Source organism: Girardinichthys multiradiatus, chromosome 13 (assembly GCF_021462225.1).
Source record: "Girardinichthys multiradiatus isolate DD_20200921_A chromosome 13, DD_fGirMul_XY1, whole genome shotgun sequence".
Classification (NCBI taxonomy): Eukaryota; Metazoa; Chordata; class Actinopteri; order Cyprinodontiformes; family Goodeidae; genus Girardinichthys; species Girardinichthys multiradiatus.
This window is the reverse complement of record NC_061806.1, coordinates 4277161-4298709: the sequence shown is the minus strand read 5'-3', so window position 1 is coordinate 4298709 and position 21549 is coordinate 4277161. Positions and strand designations below refer to the sequence as shown.

Sequence of the window (21549 nt, the reverse complement as noted above, 5' to 3'; positions counted from 1 at the left end):
TGGATGAGCATGTAGCAAGAGTGGACAGTCGCTTGCATTCACTTTGCAGAAATCCCTCATAATGAGCATGCATGTAGCAACAGTGGAGAGTAAAACCCCCTTTTAACAGGAAGAAACCTCCAACAAAACCAGGCTCAGTGTGACTGGAGTTAAAAGCTGAAATAGCAGCAAATAACACAAAATTGGAGAACAATATGAGAATGTAGAGGGAGTGAAAGTGGTCAATATGTCCTCCAGCAGCCTAAGCCTATAGCAGCATAACTACAGAACTAGCTCAGGATAACCTAAGCCACTCTAACTATAAGCTTTATCAAAAAGGAAAGTTTTAAGCCTAGCCTTAAAATTAGACAGGGTGTCTGCCTCACGGAATAAAACTGGGAGCTGGTTCCACAGGAGAGGAGCCTGATAACTAAAGGATCTGCCTCCCATTCTACTTCTAGAGACTCTAGGAACCACCAGTAAACCTGCAGTCTGAGAACGAAGTGCTCTGTTAGGAACGTATGGAACCATCAGATCTCTGATGTATGATGGAGCTAGATCATTGAGGGCTTTATATGTGAGGAGGAGAATTTTAAATTCTATTCTGGATTTAACAGGGAGCCAATGAAGGGAAGTTAAAGTAGGATAAATATGATCTCTCTTAATTTTCATCAGAGCTGAAGGCTTTTAACTGCATTTTGTGGACATCCTGATAATAAAGAATTACAATAGTCCAGCCATGAAATAACAAATGCATGGACTAGTTTTTCAGCATCATTCCTGGGCAGGATATTTTTAATTTTGGTGAAAGAAGGGCATCTTGGAGACTTGCTAAATATGGAATTTAAATGACATGTCCTGGTCAAAAATAAAACCAGGGTTTTTAACTTTATTACCAGAGGTAATAAAGTTGGGCTGGTTGGGCTCATCAGGATTTATGGATAAATAAAGTTAAGTATCATCAGCATAACAGTGAAAATGTATCCCATGCTGCCTGATAATTTTACCCATTGGAAGCATATATATACAGGGTTGGACAATGAAACTGAAACACCTGTCATTTTTGTGTGGGAGGTTTTATGGCTAAATTGGACCAGCCTGGTAGCCAGTCTTCATTGATTGCACATTGCACCAGTAAGAGCAGAGTGTGAAGGTTCAATTAGCAGTGTAAGAGCACAGTTTTGCTCAAAATATTGAAATGTACACAACATTATAGGTGACATACCAGAGTTCAAAAGAGGACAAATTGTTGGTGCACGTCTTGCTGGCGCATCTGTGACCAAGACAGCAAGTCTTTGTGATGTATCAAGAGCCACGGTATCCAGGGTAATGTCAGCATACCACCAAGAAGGATGAACCACATCCAATAGGATTAACTGTGGACGCAAGAGGAAGCTGTCTGAAAGGATGTTTGGGTGCTAACCCGGATTGTATCCAAAAAACATAAAACCACGGCTGCCCGAATCACGGCAGAATTAAATGTGCACCTCAACTCTCCTGTTTCCACCAGAACTGTCCGTCACTGAGATCTAACAGAACAGGTACAGACACAAGTCCATTATCTGAGGCTAGGAGAATATCATTAGTGACTTTCAGCAGAGCTGTTTCCATGCTATGATGAGCTCTGAAACCTGACTGAAACTCTTGAAACAGATCATTACTGTTCAAAATGCTCACACATTTGATTAGCAACTATGTTCTCAAGAATTTTAGATAAAAACGGAAGATTGGATATAGGTCTCTAATTTAGTAAATTATCTTGGATCAAGCGAAGGTTTCTTAAGTAAAGGTTTAATTACAGCTAGCTTAAAAGCTTGTGGTTCATATCCATTTACTAAAGATAGATTAATCATATCTAAAATGGGGCTGGTAATCAGAGGGAACACTTCCTTAAATAATTTGGTTGGGATTGGGTCTAACATACAAGTTGAAGGTTTAGATGAAGCTAATATTTCTGATAACTCAGGAAGCTCCACAGGTAAGTGGAGTAATCATCTTCGGGAGTATGTCAAAGAATCCCATAAAGTCATGACTGCTGAGAGCTTTGAGAGAACAGAGCAGAGACAAAAAAGCAACACAGAAGCATTGATCCAGGAGTACTTTCTATGGGAAAGAAAAGTAAATGTTAGTGGGTGTAGCTCCTTTAGTCGTTTCATCTAGAAAGAAAAAACAGATAAACTCTGAGCCAGTTTTCATGATTATAGTCTGAAAGAGAGCACATATAATTAGTTACAGTAAAAGCTCAGTCAATTGCTATATCTAGGAGAGAAAAAGGGTTAAACACTGAAAGATGGGGCCAATTAGATCATCAGTAGAGGGTGAGCATTAAGTTGTTGCCAGCAGAAGTTTGGACGATGCCCCTCTCCAGAAAGGTGTCACAGGTAGACACAGAGTCAGGCCAGGTGTAGCTTCTAGGAAGAGAAAAGAGAGAGAACATAAAGTTAAAAACTGAAATAACAACAAATAATGCAGAATTGGAAAGTAGTGTGAGAATGTAGCGAAGAGGGTGAAAGTGGTCATTATGCCCTCCTGCAGCCTAAGCCTATATCAGCATAACTACACAGATAGTTTCAGTTTATTTATTTATATAGCGCTTATTTACAACAATGTCGTCTCAAGGCACCCCACAGAGGGTCCGAAACGGCACGAGGCCGCCGGGGAGGCCAGATCACACCACTGAGTGCCAGAGCCACTCCAGAACGGGCTACGTGTAGGGGAACTACGTAAAATAATAAACTGATAAAGTTTGTCCATCTAAAGCCCACTGATGGCCATTGTTATTACTAAAACCCACAAGGATTGGGATACCTCTCTCTGTCAGACTGATTATAACCATTGGAAAAGAGAAGGGGTCATACAGGTAGCAGAAATGGAGGGTGTGTTTGCACCTCAACCATAACTGAGCTAAACCTGACTCCCCCTTACTCCATCCAACAGGGAGGGAGGAAGGCGGAGGTAAAATCTTCTATTCTTATCTAAAATTCTTGAGAAAATAGTTGCTAATCAAATGTGTGAGCACTTACACAGCAATGACCTGTTTGAAGAGTTTCAGTCAGGTTTCAGAGCTCATCACAGCACTGAAACAGCTCAGCTGAAAGTCACTAATGATATTCTTATGGCCTCAGCAAATGGACTTGTGTCTGTATTTTTCCTGTTAGATCTCAGTGCTGCATTTGATACAGTCGATCATAATATTCTCTTAAAAAGGCAGGAATATTCAGAAGACAAGCGCTAGGCTGGTTTAAATCCTATTTGTCTGACAGATTCCAGTTTGTTCATTTAAATAATAAATCATCTTTAACCTCCAGGGTTAATTGTGGAGTACCACAGGGTTCAGTACTTGGGCCAATTCTCTTTACTATATAAATGTTTCCAATAGGTCAAATTATCAGGCAGCATAGGATACACTTTCACTGTTACGCTGATGATACTTATCCACAAATCCTGATGAGCCCAACCAGTTAGATAGACTACAAGCATGTCTTGAAGACATAAAAACTTGGATGACTTTAAATGTTTTGCTTCTAAATTTAGACAAGACAGAAGTTGTCGTCTTTGGACGAAGGAGTCTTTAAAAAAGAAACTGCTTAGTCAATCACTTAACCTGGATGGCATTAAATTGACCTCTGATAATAAAGTAAAAAACCTCGGTGTTATTTTTGACCAGGACATGTCATTTAAATCCCATATTAAACAGGTTTCTAGGATTTCCTTTTTCCACCTCCGGAACATTGCCAAAATTAGAAATATCCTATCCAGGAGTGACGCTGAAAAACTAGTTCATGCATTTGTTACTTTAAGGCTGGACTATTGTAATTCTTTACTATCAGGATGTCCACAAAATGCAGTTAAAAGCCTTCAGCTGATTCAAAATGCTGCAGCAAGAGTTCTGATGAAAATTAAAAAGAGAGATCATATTTCTCCTATTATAGCTTCCCTTCATTGGCTCCCTGTTAAATCCAGAATTAAAAATTCTCCTCCTCACATATAAAGCATATAAATGATCTAGCTCCATCATACATCAGAGATCTGATTGTTCCATAGGTTTCTAACAGAACACTTCGTTCTCAGACTGCAGGTTTACTGGTGGTTCATAGTCTCTAGAAGTAGAATGGGAGGCAGATCCATTTACTTTTCCTTACCATAGAAAGTACTCCTGGTTCAATGCTTCTGTGTTCTTTTTGTGTCTCTGCTCTGTTCTCTCAAACCCCCAGTCAGTCGTGGCAGATGGCCGCTCACACTGAGACTGGTTCTGCTGGAGGTTTCTTCCCTTTAAAGGGGAGTTTTTCCTCTCCACTGTTGCTACATGCATGCTCAGTATGAGGGATTGCTTCAAAGTTAATGCCAGTGACTGTCCACTGTCTCTACATGCTCATCCGGGAGGAGTGACTGCTACAAGTCACTGACTGGATGCAATCTGCTGGGTTTCCTTAGATAGAAAAACCTTTTATCCAATTTGAATAAATAACTGAATCTGACTGCACTGTTCAATGGTTAGGATTAATTGAAATGTATGTACCTGACTTTTGTGAAGTGCCTTGAGATGACATCTGTTGTGAATTGGCGCTATATAAATTAACTGAACTGAATTGAAACTGAATCTTATGTTCAATAAGCCACATTTAATTGTCTTATTTTTCTTTTCTGTCTGAGATTTATTTATTTTTATGACATTTTCATGGTTTCCTCCGTTTAGATAATTTTTGAATCTATTGAGTTTTGGCCATGGGCAAGACACTGTTTTAATAGGGTAATGGGTGGGTAACAGTACAGAGGCTGCTGAGAGGAATGTTAAACTACTTTCTAGTTTGAACCCTGGGTGGTCAGAGTTTTGGAGAACTAAGAAATTTGGCCAGACTCCTAGAAAGAAGAACTCCTCAATCTAAAGCGGGATGGATGCCGTCTCTCCAGATTAGATCAGGTTTTCTCCAAAATGTTTCCCAACTATCAATGTAGCCCACGTTGTTTTCAGGACACCACCGAACCGGCCTGAGGTCCTGGCTGCGCAGGCTCTGCTGAAGGACTGCTACTGGGAGCTACCCTCAGTCAACAGCATGGAGCCGGACCTTCAATTCTGACACCTTCGCCTTCAAGCTATAAAAATGCTACATTTATACCACTCACCATTATTACTGAAGGATGCAGGGGAGTAACTGAAAATCTGTCACAGAGATCAGGAGGAGACTCAGAGAGGAGGAGACTCAGAGAGATGGAGGAACAACAGAGGCCCTGTCCCAACACTCGCACTTCCAACCTTGTGTCCCTGAATTGCGCGTTCCAGTTGATGGGTTTGAGTGCGTAGTGTGTCCCAATTCTCCAGAGCGGTTCTTAGCCCGCCCCCTTTGTGCCGTCAATCCACACTTCGGCTAAGTGCGCATCTAAGCGGACTTTGCCAAAGTATCTTACCAACAATTCACTGCTGCAGATGACGTTTTGAGCAAAAACCATCAATGTAATCAACCATCAAATCTGAATAATAAGATCTGCGTAAGCGTTAGACAGTAAGCCAACAAATATATATTTTTTACTGGTTTTCCAGGCTCAACATTGTGAGATACCGCTGGCTTCAGAGTGGGTCTGGGCAGTCAGTAGGCCATAACACTGAAGTTCCCTTTCAAACAAACAATGGCGTGGGGAGAGTCTGGTGGCGAAGCCTCCTTCGCTTCCTGCACTTTCTCCTCAAAACAATTGCTTGTTGCAGTTTTATTTTTGTAGCAGCAAGACTGCGAAAACAGCGCAGGTTCCCACCCTTTTTGATGTTGCAGTTACGGGGCAGAGGTGCAAGTCGATGACATAACCCCTACTGTCCCAATTCTCCAATTTTGCACACTTGTAACCTGCGTACTTCAACCCCTACGTGCACTTGTACAAAGTACACACTTCATAGAGGGGTGTAGAGTGTAGTGTGGGTATTGGGACAGGACCAGAATGGGTAGCCATGGTGGAGCTAACGCTAAGCTAGCGACCACTTACCACTGCGAGAAAAAACGTGTAAAACATGGAGGGTCCCCAAACGTTAAGTGCTGCAACAGAAAATATGTGTTTTAACGTGCTTATGTCTTAGAATAAGTCAGAGATGTCACAGCAAATGGAAATCAGATCAAATCGAGAGAGCCTTCACACACCAAACCATCCACTGAGTGCAACAGTGAAAACAAGAAGTGATGCAATAAAGTATATCATGCTGAATAATAATATTCAGTAACAAGGGATGTAAGTTTTGAAATCCATTCTGAGTTTCTCAAATACTCTTATTGAAAGACAATATTCTTTCACACACACTTCTTCTCTTCTTTATTTCAAGAAGTGTCTTCTTTCCAGAGAGCCTGAAAAGGTCCAGCTGATGTTTCCACAGGTTTAAAGTTTTTCATTGATATTTGTGCGTCTTACCCAAGACCTAACCCTAAACCTAATCTAAACTTAATTGACAACTAGGTCCTAAATCTAGCCCTTAACCCAACAACAGCATTTTCCGCCATGCGGACCAGGCTTTGGTCCCCATTAGGAGCAGTGGGTGCTCACAATGGAGTATTTTTCAGAAAATGGGCCTGATCATGTAACAAAAAAATGCAAACACACACACAGATATGTACAATATAAGCCATGCTAAAATGTCTAATCTCCTGTGCATGTGGCCTTTTTACAGGGAGATAGAGGTGAACGAGGTTCCAGGGGACTCTCCGGCTCGCTAGGCCCAGTTGGACCTGCAGGTGCCAAGGTATGGAAAATAGGACCATGTTCATATCAGTCTATGCTATTATTACTTGCCACCAACGCAAGTAGGAGACATGGGCCTGTACCAGTATTAAGAGATATTAAGGTTTGAAAATGTTATAGTTAGTGGAGCCAAAACCAGAAACTTTTTAATTTTGTGTTTTTGCGGTTTAGAGGCTTTTTAAAGAGATGTCACAAAAAGTGCCGGAAATTTATCTTGTTGGTTGAAGTAGTGTTGCACCTCCCCCACCTGTTACAGGGGACTTGCTGGGTTAGTTGAATGAAAGAAGGTTACTGAAAATATTTCTTGATCCTCAAAATAGATATTTTTGCTGTAGAGACTAAAAAGAGTAGAACTCTTAATTCTGTCCAAGTAGTGCTGTTTTATAACTGCATTTGACAAGCTACAAGTTGCATCTCCATTAAAGATCCAATGGTATGCTCTACCTGAACAGAAGGCCTGACTAAATAACCAATCAATCTAAGCTTGTTACTCATCCTGTCATCCCGAGGAGAAGTAAGGTTTTGTCTTTTTACCTTACGTCTTTTACTTATCAGCTTGGGTCCTATAGTCTTAGTTATAATTTATTCTCCTACATCTGCTCTTACTTTGTTTGTAATCTTAGTTTATCCTGTACTTCCTACCCGATGTGTTGTATTATATTTACTCCTTCTCATGTTATTTTCCAGTAAATGTGGGTTATGGAGCTTTGTTCATTGCTGTGCATTAATGTTCTTTCACGACATAGTTCCAAGTGTCATCGTTTTATTAACACTTTTAACCCACATGCAGAGGAAGACGGAGAAAAGTTTAACAAGTTTATTTTGAAGATGGTAAATGGATCTGGTATTGGAACAGGAGTCATCACTCTGTACAGAAAAAGGAGGTTGGTTGAGTAAATGCAGCAGTAACTGGAAAGTCTGTGGTTGAGTGATAGTTTGATGCTTACGGATGGTGGAGAGGAGTCCAGCTCGAGAAGGGGATTATTCAGAGCCTGGAGAGAGAGGTAGGTGCTGCTGCTTGGTCCAGAGTGAGCTCCAAGGTAAGCAGCCAAAATAGGGGAGAGAGTTTTGAAGTTGTTCAGAATCCAATCCACTAGATGCTTCACCTTGAGAGAGAGCCTAGGTGCTGGTGCCAGAGAGATTGTTCAAGGGTGGGAAAGATTCGCAAGAGAGAACTCGGGGCAGTCAGCTGGTTCTTGATCTGGAAGGTTTTCGGGTTTCTTTGTACTTGGTTAGGTACGTTCACAGGAATTGGAGCCAGGGCTAGCAATTAACCTTGGAAGGAGCACAACGAGACGTCAGACCCTACACTTTCAGGAGATAGAGAAAGTCAGTAGCTTAGCCAGTAAGGAGTTACCACATTGGCAAAACACTCAGGCAGTGGAGTGCAGCACCTCCTGATGAGCGGTTAACAGGTTGCACCTGCTGCCCTTTGGCACCGGCAGCTCTGGCACCATCTAGAGGCTAAACAGAGTAAGCAGCAGGCAAAATACAACCCCAGGATCTGACACCCAGATCCTGTTTTATTTTGGTGGTCTCTCTTTTACTTGTTCACTTGATTTTATTCACTACTTACTTTTTTGTTTCTCCTGCTTCTGAGATTCTTGTCATCTTGTGGTTTGGTATTTTTTATTTGGTTACAGTTTTTTCTACCTAAGGGCTATAAAATTTTCTAGCTTCTGTTTCTGTTCTGCCCTACCCTGTCAAGTTTTCCCCAGTTTAACCGGATATTATTAACTTTCCCTAAAACCGCAGCCTGTTAACAACCAACCACCTGCTTGTTGTTCACTAATCACCATTTGGATTGGCAAGATCAAAGTGGAAGGTTTCAGAAGGTGCGCCCCCCCGTTACATCTGGAGAAAAACTAATGCAGCATTTTAGAAAAAGTACATCATACTGACATTCAAGCTTAGTGGTGGTATTGTTGTGGTTTAGGGCTGCTTCTCTTTTTCAGGACCTGGAAAACTTGCCAACATTACTGGAACCATCAATTTTGCCACCCACCTAAAGCTCAAGCAATCTTGTGTTTATGTTTATGGATTTGGCAGACTGTGTTTTCCTAAGTGACTTGGAAATGGAAGATGTAACAATCTGGTTAAAATCAAACCTAACAATATGTTACTTAGAAGGAAGACCACTAGCCAGGTTATGTCCGAGGTGGCAGGCTAACAGTGTAGAAATAGCATGCAGGCACAGAGGGAAGCACAGTAAAAGGTAGAGGAGCTAGGGAAGGTGGTACATTTTCTCTGAAGAGCTTCAAGACTTACAAGATGACAAACAGGGTTCCCCTTTATTCTGGTAGCGCTTGGTAGATGATTCCACCATCGTGAAATGACAAATGAAAGGAGTCTGAATTGTTTTGAGCCTGGTGTAGATGATTCCACATCATCTCCAACAAGCAAATGTCTGACACTGAGGTTCTCAAACCCAGTCAGATCCATACTGAGAACAAGTTCAACTTTGTGCCAGAGAATGGCTAGCCCATAAAATCATCCCACACTCTCTCAGCACAACCCACAAAAGGCTCTGGGGGACACACGTAGACATGTAGATTGAAGAACCAAACTCACAAGAGCCTCTCAGCTGTTTCCCAAACATAAATATCTGCCTCAGTCTATATATCTGGAGCCTACTACTGATTGTCAGTCTTTGCCTCCTTTCCAACACCCTAGAGTAATCTTTTCCTCGGAGGCTGAGAAGTTTGATCCCTCGATAGCTGGAACACATTCTAGAGTCTCCTTTCTTAAAGACTGAAATGCCCACCCTAGTCCCTGATTTCCTGTCTGTAAGGTGCCAGACGGTTTTCCAGAACTTTCTGAAGGCCAACCTATAGTCTTTCACGATATCTCCAAATTCCTCAAAATTTCCTCCTTCCGCAAATAGGATTCTTTCACTCACCGGGAAAAACTAAACAAGAAACTGAGTTGGGGAATTGTGAGTATTCAGAATCAGAATCCGCTTTATTGCCAAGTTTGAACAGACAAACAGGGAATTTGACTCCAGTACACTTTGCTCTCAGTGAAGATTATTTAATTTATATATATATAGATATTATAGATTACCTGGATTTTTGCCTGGAAAGCCTCTACCACAGACAGTTTTTATGTTTCTGTCAATTGGTGGTGTTCCCACAGTGGCGAATGATTTTCCTGCACACATCACATGTGAGAGTGTCCTTATCAGCTGCAGTGAATAATCAGCAAACCGCTTCTCTTTCTCTCCGCTATCCCTGGCGGCTGTCGGTGCGCACCGTCGGCGGAGTTGGAAGGGTAGGGGCAGTGAGCAGCAGAAAGACTGGTGTCGTTTCCACAAACAGAGAGAAGCTGCGCTCAGCTGTACTCTGTTAAGGAATTTGTCAAGAATCCTTCAAAATTCTCGTCAAGTAATTTGCCGGATGTATAGAAGATAATCTGAAACTAAAGTATTGATCTTACCATGCTAGTATCAATGTGATATTTATACCGACTTGGTATCAATATTATCAGTATTTTGGATCGATCCGCCGACCACTTCAGTCAATTGACATATTAAAAAAACAATGTCTCAGTTTTTGACTATGACTTTCTACCTTCCAGCAGCAGCCAGTTGTGCTGTACTTTTATCATTGGATTCTTTATACATAGTAACAACGCCAGACATTCAGCTTCTTTTCTAAATCTATTTTTGCCCTCCTCTGTTGCACAACTATCTCCAACAATATTTCTCCTGTGTTTTCTCTTGCATGTTGGACATTTTTATTAAATTAATTTGTTGTGCCATTTTGTTGAACACAAGAAGGCCCTGCAGCCCCCACTCACTGAACTAATGGGTCCTATTACAGTGTCTCATACACTTGATATTTCCTTCAACACAAGATCTAAAATTTGATGACTAGGAAAAGCAGCAATGTTTAATTCATATTTATTTATTTATTATTTTGCAAATGTAAAGGGTGTACTCAGAGTATTAATATTTTAAGAAAGGACAGGCAATCATATCATTTCTTATTTTATCTTTTTCTATTGGTTTAAAACGGTTGCACTTGAACGTTCTTGACAAAAGCTTTTCTGTTTGATGTTTCACTGACTCAGGGAGAGCCTGGCAGCCAAGGAATGATCGGCCTACCTGGACCTCCTGGGCGAGGCTATCCAGGAACCAAGGTAAAGGAGCCAATAAAACCAGCAACATACATATGTATGTCATGGTATTAAAAGAGTTTTTGAAAGGGTAAATATGAGCAAAGTTCAACCAATAAATAAAAATGTGATACTGTAAAGGTTAATAACATAATACAAATAATATACAAACCATTACACAAACTTAATTGTTATTGGTCATGAGTATAAGTGCTGACCTTTAATGCTCATTTTAGATCTAAACTTAGCACACAAAGTAAGGGAACTTGTCTTTGGCCAATTTCGTTTATTCATTGTAACAATACGTCTTAGCAGCAAAAACTTTATCTTTGGAAAGCCTGTTTGTTTCACCTTTAATGCTGCCACATTTGAAAAGAAAATGGATGTGTGGGTTGATCAGCAGTACTCATTGTTTTGCTTGCACCTAAGAAAATATTGCCAAATCCTCTGTGGAGGCAGTATGATGCAAGAGTCGTCATCATTGGAAACAATGCACAGAGAGCTCGAGATGAGATTCTGCAACAAGTGGCAATCCCACAATGCCACTCTTAGGGACTTAAAAGATAGCAACGCCTGCCCTCACAGAACGGGGTAAATCAGAGACTGTCTGCAGAAATTGGGAGTGAAGAGCATGATTAGCCTGGTGGCACTCAACCTCACTGAACTCTTACTGTTTGTGCCAAAGTGGCAGTCACATTGGCTGACATGCAACAAATCTTGGTCTAGGAATGGGAGAGGTCCCACACCAATAGTTGTTTATGCTTCTACTGAGGCACCTGTTTGTTAAATGAAGTGATAAAGTATGTTTATTCCAATAAATAAATCCAGTAAAAGTATAAAAGGGCACCAAACAAGAATCAATAACACTGTATCTTTTGGCAAAGTTAAGTTTTCTAATCATCCTGAGTAGAGAATGCCATTAAGGATTTTCTTAGCTCCAGATTTGACTATTGCTATGCTCTTTATCTTGGTGTTTCACAGTTGAGCCTTAATCACCTTCAGCCTGTCCATAATGCAACCTCTTCACGTGCGCATATTACCCGAACTCGTACTCCTACTCATCATCATCTTCCACTTATCCTTTACCGGGTCAGCAGACTAAGCAGAGACGCCCAGATATCTCCCTCCCCAGAAACCTCCTCCAGTTCCTCTGTGGGAATGGCAAGGCATTCCCAGGCCAGCCAACAGACATAGTCCCTCCAACATTTCCTGGGCCGTCCCCTGGGCCTCCTCCCAGTGGGACTTGCCTGGAACAGATACTGGTGGAGGCATCCAGGAGGCATCAGAAACAGATGCCCGAGCCACCTCAAATGACTTGTCTCGATGTGGAGGAGCAGCGACTCTACTCCGAGCTTCTCCCGGATGGCTGAGCTCCTCCCCCTGTCTCTAAGGGAGTGCCTAGCCAACCTGCGGAGGAAGCTCATTTCAACTGCTTGTATCCAGGATCTCGTATATGTGTGTCTGTGTTGCCCTGCGATGGACAGGAGACCTGTCCAGGGTATACACCACCTCTCTCCCATAGACTGCTGGAGATAGGCACCGACTTCCCTCAGACCCACTATGGAAGAAGCAGCAAAGAAAATGACTGACTGACAGACTGACTAGTTAATATCTGTACCAGTTGATAAATCTGCATCCCATTTACTGATAGGATGTGAGACTGGTAAATCTAATTCAAAAGGTTTTTCATAGGTTTTGGAGAGTAACTTTGCAGGCTGAAATTTAAAGAGGCTAGTTATTACTAGAGGAAGTTCTATGTTAATTTGTTTAATGTTGAATATGGACTGGATAACACATTTTAGTTGGTGATATTCAAATAATTTATTGTCATAGCTTGCGAGATTTAGGACCCCAGAATGCAGACGAGCAGGCAGCGTGATGGTAAGTGCAAAGGTTTAATGACAAAAATTCACACTCATCGGGAGGCAGGAACAAAACAACAAACGGGCAGGCGAGTGTTGTGGAATTTTCTTATCAAAGTGGGTAGAAGTTGACTCATAACAAGAGAAAATCCGGACTTTGTCTTTATAAGTTTTATTCAAAGGCATTCAGCGTTTGAATGACTCTGTCACCAAGCAAGTCAGTTGAACAGAGCCCCAATCAACATTTACACACAGTATTTATACCAGAACAAGACAGTGTTATCTCAACTGCAAAGAGTCCATGTTCTATGACCCCAACCCTTCTTGAGTTCAACAGTGACAAGCTTATCTAGGAACAGACATAACTGCCCTAACTGACATTGTCGTAAAGATGGGTCTGAACCATCAAACTTCTGATAATGGCTTTACAGCTTCTTCCTCTGACACAGATATTCTGAGGAGTAAAAAAGGTCATTCACTGTGAAATGCTTACTGCAAGAATTTCCATCACACTCCCTTCTTCTGATTACAAGATAATCACAACTAAAGGAAAATTCTTCAAAACCATCACCCCTCTCAGCCAACAGATAATCCAAAGCCATTCTAGTTTGCAAACTCATAGTTCTTATAGCCTGCTGCTCCATAGTTAGAACAGTGAAACCTTCCTCAGATAAAGCAGTAAGATTTTCTAACTCAACTGACAACTCATTAATCCTATGGGCGGCGTTAGCAGCACCATAATTAGGAAAAATTGTACCCAAAATCCCTTTCCAATGTGGGATCCTAGCTCTCTTTTGCCGTTTGAGCATTGTCTTCCTCTCTGATAATGGGCTGATTGAATCATAAGTCGTGACTGTAGGTAGTAAATGAGCTAGATAACATACTCCAGACCAATTAGCAGGCAGATACAGATATGATCTGTTTCCACACATCCAAACCATGTTCTTAGGACACGAGAACCCATCTCTACTAGGAAAAGTAACAAGAACCCTGGTTAATTTACCTGCCATGCCATACAATTGACTTCCATTCGGTAAGGCTGTAAGATTAAGAGTTAACGCAAAAGGATCTGGAGCCAAAGATTCTGAAATAGTATAAGGATCAGTTCTGACAGGACAAGGTCTAGATGTATTAATGTGGGTCGAGGCACATGAAACTGGTATAATAGTTTTACAACCCTCCGTCTTTCCAAGGAAATAAGGTGTGCTTTCCTCCTGAGCAATACAAATATCTGGATCTTTAATCGGATTTCTAATACCCCGAAATCTATGAAGAGTTCCTGTAGAAGCACACGTTAAATTAGTCTCACTAGAAAATTTACTAACATTTCTGCTTTTTCTTACAGTATAATTCCTCACAGTTTTGATGCATCAGTTGCCACCAAACATTATCAGCATGATCATAGTAGTCAGAAAAGTGATTAATCTCTCTTCGAATCCGCTGATGAGTATTATTAGTCAGATTAACCACACATTGTCTTTGCTGTACCTTTCCCAAAATGAACACAAGAGTTACAAAAATACTTGCAATACCAATCATTAGCATCAGAACAAACCATCTTCCATATAGCTGCATCGTGACCTTGAAATGGAATGTCCTTTCTTCTGGTACTGAAAGCAAACAGTTTTTTCCAAAGAAAACAAATTATAAACACAACTTAAAAACAAAAACAAAAAATCCTGCTGTCTCTCCTGAATGGCTTCTGCGCTTCAAGCTGCCCTGTCACCAGTCTGGTACAGGTGGGTGGTCGTAGGAAGCTCCTCTAGAAATATATTTAGAAACAGGAACTCTAACCTGCTGGAAGTTAGGCTTCCATAGTCCAACTAAACAATGGTGGAAATGAACACATTCAAATTTGTAATAATACCATAATGATAAATATCAAGCAATAAACATAAAAGTTAGATAAAAGCATCCGAGATATCCTCCTCAGAGTCAGTCTCGCTGTCAAAGTGGGAGGAAAGAATCTCTCACTGTGGTGTGTGTGCAGTGAGGCAAATGACCTTATGATTTCTAACTTTCAGGCAATGCGATGGCCTTAAGTAGATTCTGAAATAACGTTGCACTGCCCAAGGGATTATTGTGCCCTTGTAAGAACAGTGTTCTTCAACCACCTCTTCAATCACTCGCCAGTGATCAGCTTACAGTTCTTTGTCTTGTGGTGGTCCGCTGTCCTCACACCTTTCAGCCGTGGATGATCCAGTTGAAAGATGACTTGTCCTGGAAGCCAGTTGAAGCTGGAGGAGCTAGAGCTTTCCTGCAGCTTTCCTGGGTGTCTAGTAGGATCTGATATGGGCCATTCCAGCGCCTGGACTTCCTGTGTTTTCTCCTAGATTCTCTGAGCAGAATCCAGTCGCCAGGAATAAAGGACTGGAGGGTGGAAGTGGCTGTTTCTGGTAATGCAGACTTCACCATCTGTGAAACTTGAGAAAACACAGTGGACAGGTTTTGACAGTAAAACAACATCCTATCTTCACACAAAGATGTGGAAGAAAATGTTCCTGGCAATATTCCCATGTCCAAATTAGGAGACCTGCCACACAGCACTTCAAAAGGACTGAGATTTGCCTGTCCTTTGTCTCAATCTCATATAAGTGAGAACAGGGCCTTCACAACACTTGGCTAATTTTCAATTCAAAGTCCCATTCTCAAACCTAAGTGCTTAACTACATGAACTTCATCAAAACATCCAACAAAATCAAAAGAATTGATCTTCTGACTTCACCAGATATACTAGCAGTGACCATCAGCTAAATATTCTTTATCAAAAATGTGACATGATGTTTGTGGAAGGTCTGATTACAGGTCAATATTTCATAGTTTCAGAATACCCAAAAAGAATTTCAAAAATGGTCTAATCTGTGGAGGTATAAAATTTCACAAAAGAATCAACACCATCTCTTTCAGAGAGGTTTTCAGAATGTGGTCTTAGGGAGCTATGCACCATTTATATAAACAAAGTACAACGTCTCTCTCGCATTGTCACTAAGTCCTCACTGGAGGTCTGAGCTACCCTTTTTCCATGGGTGCTAAAACCTTTGGAACCCCATGTTACTTTATTCTGACATTCCCCTCTTCTGGCGCAGGGTCCAACCCATGCGACAATTCGGCAAAAAGTCTGAACAAAAATGTTTAGTAACCAAGATCACATTACATAGAACCAAAGAAATGAATTCTGACATAACTATGTGTCACTATGAATTTAACGAAAGCAACATAAAGAAAATCCAGATGTTTTTAACTGCAATTCAGTTCCATCAACAACCAAACACAAACTTTAGTTATTCAGTTCATCAATGTCTCACTTAGAAATTAGTCACATATCATTCTGATTTGTCTTGTACAAAGATGAGTATTAGATTAATGGACATCTAATGTAATTCAGATGCATAAACCCTACAAATTTGAATTTAATAAATAATTCCCACCAAGTATAAAGTCATGACTCAGATTCTTTATCAAAAATATATATTCCTTACTTTTGCATATCTTGAACTGTCAGCTAGTTTTAATGGTACCAGGGAAACTTTCAATCTAATAAATCACCAATGATTCTGCATGCGATACTAATTCTTCAAACTAGTTTAAACTATTTCATTAACCTTTTAATAATAAAACACATAAATCTAAAAGTCATCCTACATCCTTAATCATTATACAAAAAAAAAAAAAAAATGTTTTTAAGGCAACAATCACTACAAGCATTTTGATTCTATTGTCTCTTAAACAGTGTTAAAACTCAGGAAGGGAGGTGCTGAGCGTTACCATGACAACAAAGGCATGAACCAACCTGGTAGGTGGGCGGAGTCAGGCAGAACTAACCTTTGATTGACAGCCTATGGGCGGAACCACAGTTTCTTCCTCCCATCCCACATTAGTGTAACTTAAACTGCAAAGCTATTAACATGCACCTACCTCAGAAACAAGCTGCTTCTTAGCTCTCCTGAAAACTCAAAGTTTTAATCAATCTGGGATTTAGAAACATTATTCTAAACGTGGATTATTGTTTCATGCAACATATAAACAAACATTCATTCCAACAAAACAAAGACAAAACATCAAAGACAGACAAATGGCCAAATTTGAAGCTTCAAGAATTCAAAGAAATTTTTAACAATCTCTTTTCAGAATATGTTTTCTCAGCCATATCTTTTAATGCTATAATTGATCAATGTTGTTATGATAATCTTCAGGATCCTTTTTTAAAAAATGAGTGCACATAGTCCAAAATATCTCAAAGTATTTAGAAGCACAGCAACAGTTTTCTCTTAAATGAATCCAAATTTACTGATGCTGAAACCTTTTGCTAATTCTTTGTATTGTAACTCTTTAATAATAACTACAATCCTGAGAGTTATAATTCTCTTTTTGTTTGACTCAATTTGATCACAGCTGCATTGCAGAATTTCAGGTTAAATGCAAAGAAGTATTTTAATTCAATTCAATTCAAATTCAAAGATACTTTATTGATCCCCGAGGGGAAATTAGAAAAGTCAGCATTGACATTTTTACCCAAACTAAACAAAACTGCAGTGTTTGACGTAATCAGAAATTAAGATAAGAAGCTTGTCTCCAAACTGGACTTTTTCCCACATAGTGTTTCAAAAAGAACAAACATCATTTTCTTTAATTTGGCTATTTAAATTTTGAGAGTTGGGGAAAACTTATTACTAGAACCCCTCTTTTACAATCCAAATGCTGATAAATGTTCTAATATTTTATCTCTTAGTAATCTGAAATCACCTTGTGTACCTTTGTACTCATATGTATTCCTTTAATCTTTAAACCCTAAGAAATCAAACACGGAGACTTGAATTTGAGTCGACCATCCTCTTACTGTTAAGAGGGCCTTTATTTCTTTTCTTTTCCTAAAATGAAGGATTTTACTTGTCTTGATTCCGTTATAAAAATCCTAACCTTGGTTCCAAAACTAAACTCTTCAACCCCAATCTGTGTTCCCCAAAGTAGAAATTTTGAGTATTCTTGCATTTCAAAGCCACCAAATGACTGGAACTCATCATTGGCTTAGATCTGTTTTAATAAGTAATCGGTCTACCTTTAATTAAATATTATAATTTTATGGACCCAAAATCTATGGCTTACGGGCTTCAGGAGTCCAGGAACCACAAGTTGAGTACTACTGAATTGAACAATGGTGTTAACTTTCTGCAGAGATTGAAGGATTGGCTAAATATATTATTTCTGCTTGGACAATAATCAGATTTAAAATGATTAGTTCACAGCTCCTAATTTACCTCAGATCATATTTGCTCCTAACACAGTTCATAAGAAGCTTCAGACAAACATTATGCTAAAAAGCCAAAAACAAAAAAACAGATCTGTTTTAAAATAAAGAAAAAGCATGCTTAAAAAAACTTGTTACTGTGGTGGAAAATAACTCCACGGTTCTGAAGGCCTTTTCATGCAGAGTCTTTTAGGAAACATGAGATTAGTTTAATTTTTGTGTGGTACCACTGTCCAATCAGATTCTTTCTAAATAACCCCATTTTTCATTCTCATTTTAAAGGTTTGTTTTATCAAGGAAAATGTGTTTAACAAAACCAATTACTCTCAAAAGTTTTAAAAGTTTTAGCTGGTGATATCTTAGAAAACAACAAGTGTTTTAATATTTCTGTGCAACACAGAACTGATCAGGTGTCCTTTCCTTCTCCAAAGGGTGAAAAAAGAACCTGCAGAACCAAGCCTTTCATAGTTTTTTGTCAGGACCTGATATAAGGTACAGTGTAAATCAACACGCTGCATGAATCAGAAGATGGAAGAAAAAACCTAATATAACCTCATCCCAGCAGCTGCTGTGAAAAACAATGAATTTGTACTTTCCATAAGCGTCAGTTAACACTTGCGGACAAAAAACTGCACCAAACTGTAAGTACTGTGTCAGAGACTGTATGAAGACCATCTGCAGTAAAACTAAGCCTGTTTTAATGAGGTCTCTACCCATTAGATTTATGGGATACAAACTCTGATAACAGAAAATTATACCTGAAGGAGAAACCCATCAGGTTTTACGCATTCGCTGGGTTTTAAAAATACTCCTTCATGAGATCTGTCCTGAGAATAACATAGAAACACTTGGTTACTGCTGAGTTTTAGAGATGTTGTAACTTCCTCTGCTTTTAATAACTTTTAATAACTAGAATAATTGACCCTGAATATTCCACGATGAAAGAGAACTTGCTTCTCTAAAAGAATTAACTGGAAAGTATCAAATGAGTTAAGTTATCACCCTTTTAAAGATACTTTTCTAACCCTAAAATAATATTTTAAACCTCTATATCTGTCCACGTCAAGCAAGCGTGTCACATGAGCAGCGGTTAATAAGCGTTCTTCATTGCAGAAAATAGGAAAAGATTTATGCAAATGTGTGTGTTTTTGTACATTACCCCCATCAGTTTCTAAATCGCTCCAGAGTCAGACTGTCAGGCACACAGTCCTCTATCAGTCCAAAAAAACAACCAGGCCCTTCCCAGGTCTGTTGGTGAGACATTCAATCATTCTTTGTCCACTTTAACTTCTCCAGGAGGGAGAAAGAAGAAACTTTGCTCCGGTTTCTCTTCTGCCCGCATAAGATGCTTTCAATATAAATCCAGTGTATCGCTCTTCTGGCTCTTGCAAACAGCATGGATCGTTGTCCATCTCAGTGGGTCCAGACTTCTTCTGAGTTTTGTTTTTTGTTTCTTGTAGAAAGTCACACTGCGATTTTCAACATGCAGGAAGGCAGATCTCTCTCTTTCAGGCCGTGCTGGAGAAGCGTCTCTGGTGGAGTAGACATGGAGAAGGGCAGGTTTCTAAAATCCAGACTCAAAAACGCAGATGTTGAACTCAAATCCCATATATGTGTGTATTTGTGTGTGAGAGAGGCAAAAGAAAAGTTTAGTATAGGTTCAGATTTTGCACAAAGAAATATTGTCAGTCAGTCAGTCAGTTGTCCACCTGCCTGTCACTTCCTTCCACAACATGAACTATACTCCTTTCTAAAACAACTTTCTTTTCGACTCTCTAATGTCCCTTTTCACTTTTACCTTCTTTTCCGACTGATCGCAATATTTAAGACAAACGAAACTTCCTTCAGGAAAGTTTTAACTCTTTAACCCCTTAATTGATGCACTCTGTGCTTTTTAATCTTTTTCTTATGTTTTTTTTATTTTTCCATCAACTGTTTTACTTGAAACTATTTAAACTATTTAATTTATTTACACTCAAACTTCCACGCTGTGAAAAACCAAACTTATCTTCCAAATTAAAGCACATTTAACACAATCATCCCCACTTTTTCCTTTCATTATTTTATAAATCAGAGTATGAAGAAGGAGACACCCCTGATGCCACAAGATTCCGGAACCATTTTTTTTTTTACCTGTTCAGCGGTACGTCTGCCCACTGGCTTTTCTCCTTTATGAGGTGTAGAAAATTGCTAAAAACCACCCGCAAAACCCTGTGTTTTGCTTTATCCCATTGTTACCAATGAGAACCTACCTGCCATTCCTTTTGCAGGGTAACCGGGCCCTCAGCTGATGTCCTCCCTCTCGCAACTCTGGAACCTAATTAATTAGTTAGGAGATGATGGTTAATGTGTAATAAAAATAATAATATACATTATATCATACAGAGCAACTTCTCACCCAGATATATTTGACAACAAATTGTTCGGATCTAATCAGCCAGAAGTCACCGGCGGACACCCGGACTCCACCACCGTAATATGGAAGTGGACTGAGGACAACGTCTCCAGGCTGGCCAGGCGTCCGTGTCCCCATCCTGCGGTCTCCTCTGGCACGTTAGATCCGGTTCGTGACGCTAAAATTGTTGTGGAATTTAATTATCAAAGTGGAGAGAAGTTGACTCATAACAAGAGAAAATCCGGACTTTGTCTTAATAAGTTTTATTCAAAGGCATTCAGCGTTTGAATGACTCTGTCACCAAGCAAGTCAGTTGAACAGAGCCCCAATCAACATTTACACACAGTATTTATACCAGAACAAGACAGTGTTATCTCAACTGCAAAGAGTCCATGTTCTATGACCCCAACCCTTCTTGAGTTCAACAGTGACAAGCTTATCTAGGAACAGACATAACTGCCCTAACTGACATTGTCGTAAAGATGGGTCTGAACCATCAAACTTCTGATAATGGCTTTACAGCTTCTTCCTCTAACACAGATATTCTGAGGAGTAAAAAAGGTCATACACTGTGAAATGCTTACTGCAAGAATTTCCATCACACGAGACAGGCAAAAAATGAGCAAAAAAACAAGACATGATCTTAGAAAAATGTTTCCGCGATGACTAACTGAACAGGTGTGTATATATGGAGTTAAAACCAGGTGGAACAAGGAGACAGATTAACTTGGAGCAGGTGAACCAAATAAACCTAATTAACAGAACAAAACGTGGCTGGAGCAAAACAGAGACTCTTGAACACAAACTAGAAAAACATGAAGCAAAAGCATAACCAGATCCGAAAACCACACTAGACAAAACATGAACAAGACGACAAAACAAAAGCATGACCAGGAAAATAAACAGAAACATAATTCAAAACTTGAACTGTGAATAAGACCAACAAAAACCCAGAAATCAAAAACCAAACAACCCCAAATCATAACAATTTATTGCCAATCAAGAGTCAAGAATCAATCCCATACAATTATTGTAAAAACATTAAGGGGTATGAAATCTTTCCATCAAATTTGACCTCTAAATGATTTATTCCTTTCCTGTTCCATGTTGAAAAGTTACTTTTATTTTGCAGGATGTCTGGCTTGTTCCAAATGGGTGTTCCGGATGATATTTAAAAAGATTTGGGAGTTCCAATCCTCCCACACTTCTAGCTTTTTGTAAAGTTTTTAACCTCT

General features: G+C 39.7%; 1 protein-coding gene and 1 long non-coding RNA gene across 2 annotated transcripts in view; one reads left to right on the top strand and one right to left on the bottom strand.

Annotated features, from left to right (window-relative positions):
* col28a1a (collagen, type XXVIII, alpha 1a) overlaps nucleotides 1-21549 on the top strand; it is a 120433-nt gene that overhangs the window by 50261 nt on the left and 48623 nt on the right. The window contains exons 20-21 of the mRNA XM_047383882.1: nucleotides 6626-6697; nucleotides 10768-10836. Of these exons, the coding sequence (XP_047239838.1) occupies nucleotides 6626-6697; nucleotides 10768-10836 (141 nt within the window). The remainder of the gene's footprint in view (nucleotides 1-6625; nucleotides 6698-10767; nucleotides 10837-21549) is intronic.
* LOC124878880 lies at nucleotides 7500-8137 on the bottom strand. The gene is made up of 2 exons (XR_007040884.1): nucleotides 7644-8137; nucleotides 7500-7563 (listed from the first exon to the last, which is right to left on the bottom strand). It is a non-coding gene; the product is annotated as an uncharacterized LOC124878880 (long non-coding RNA).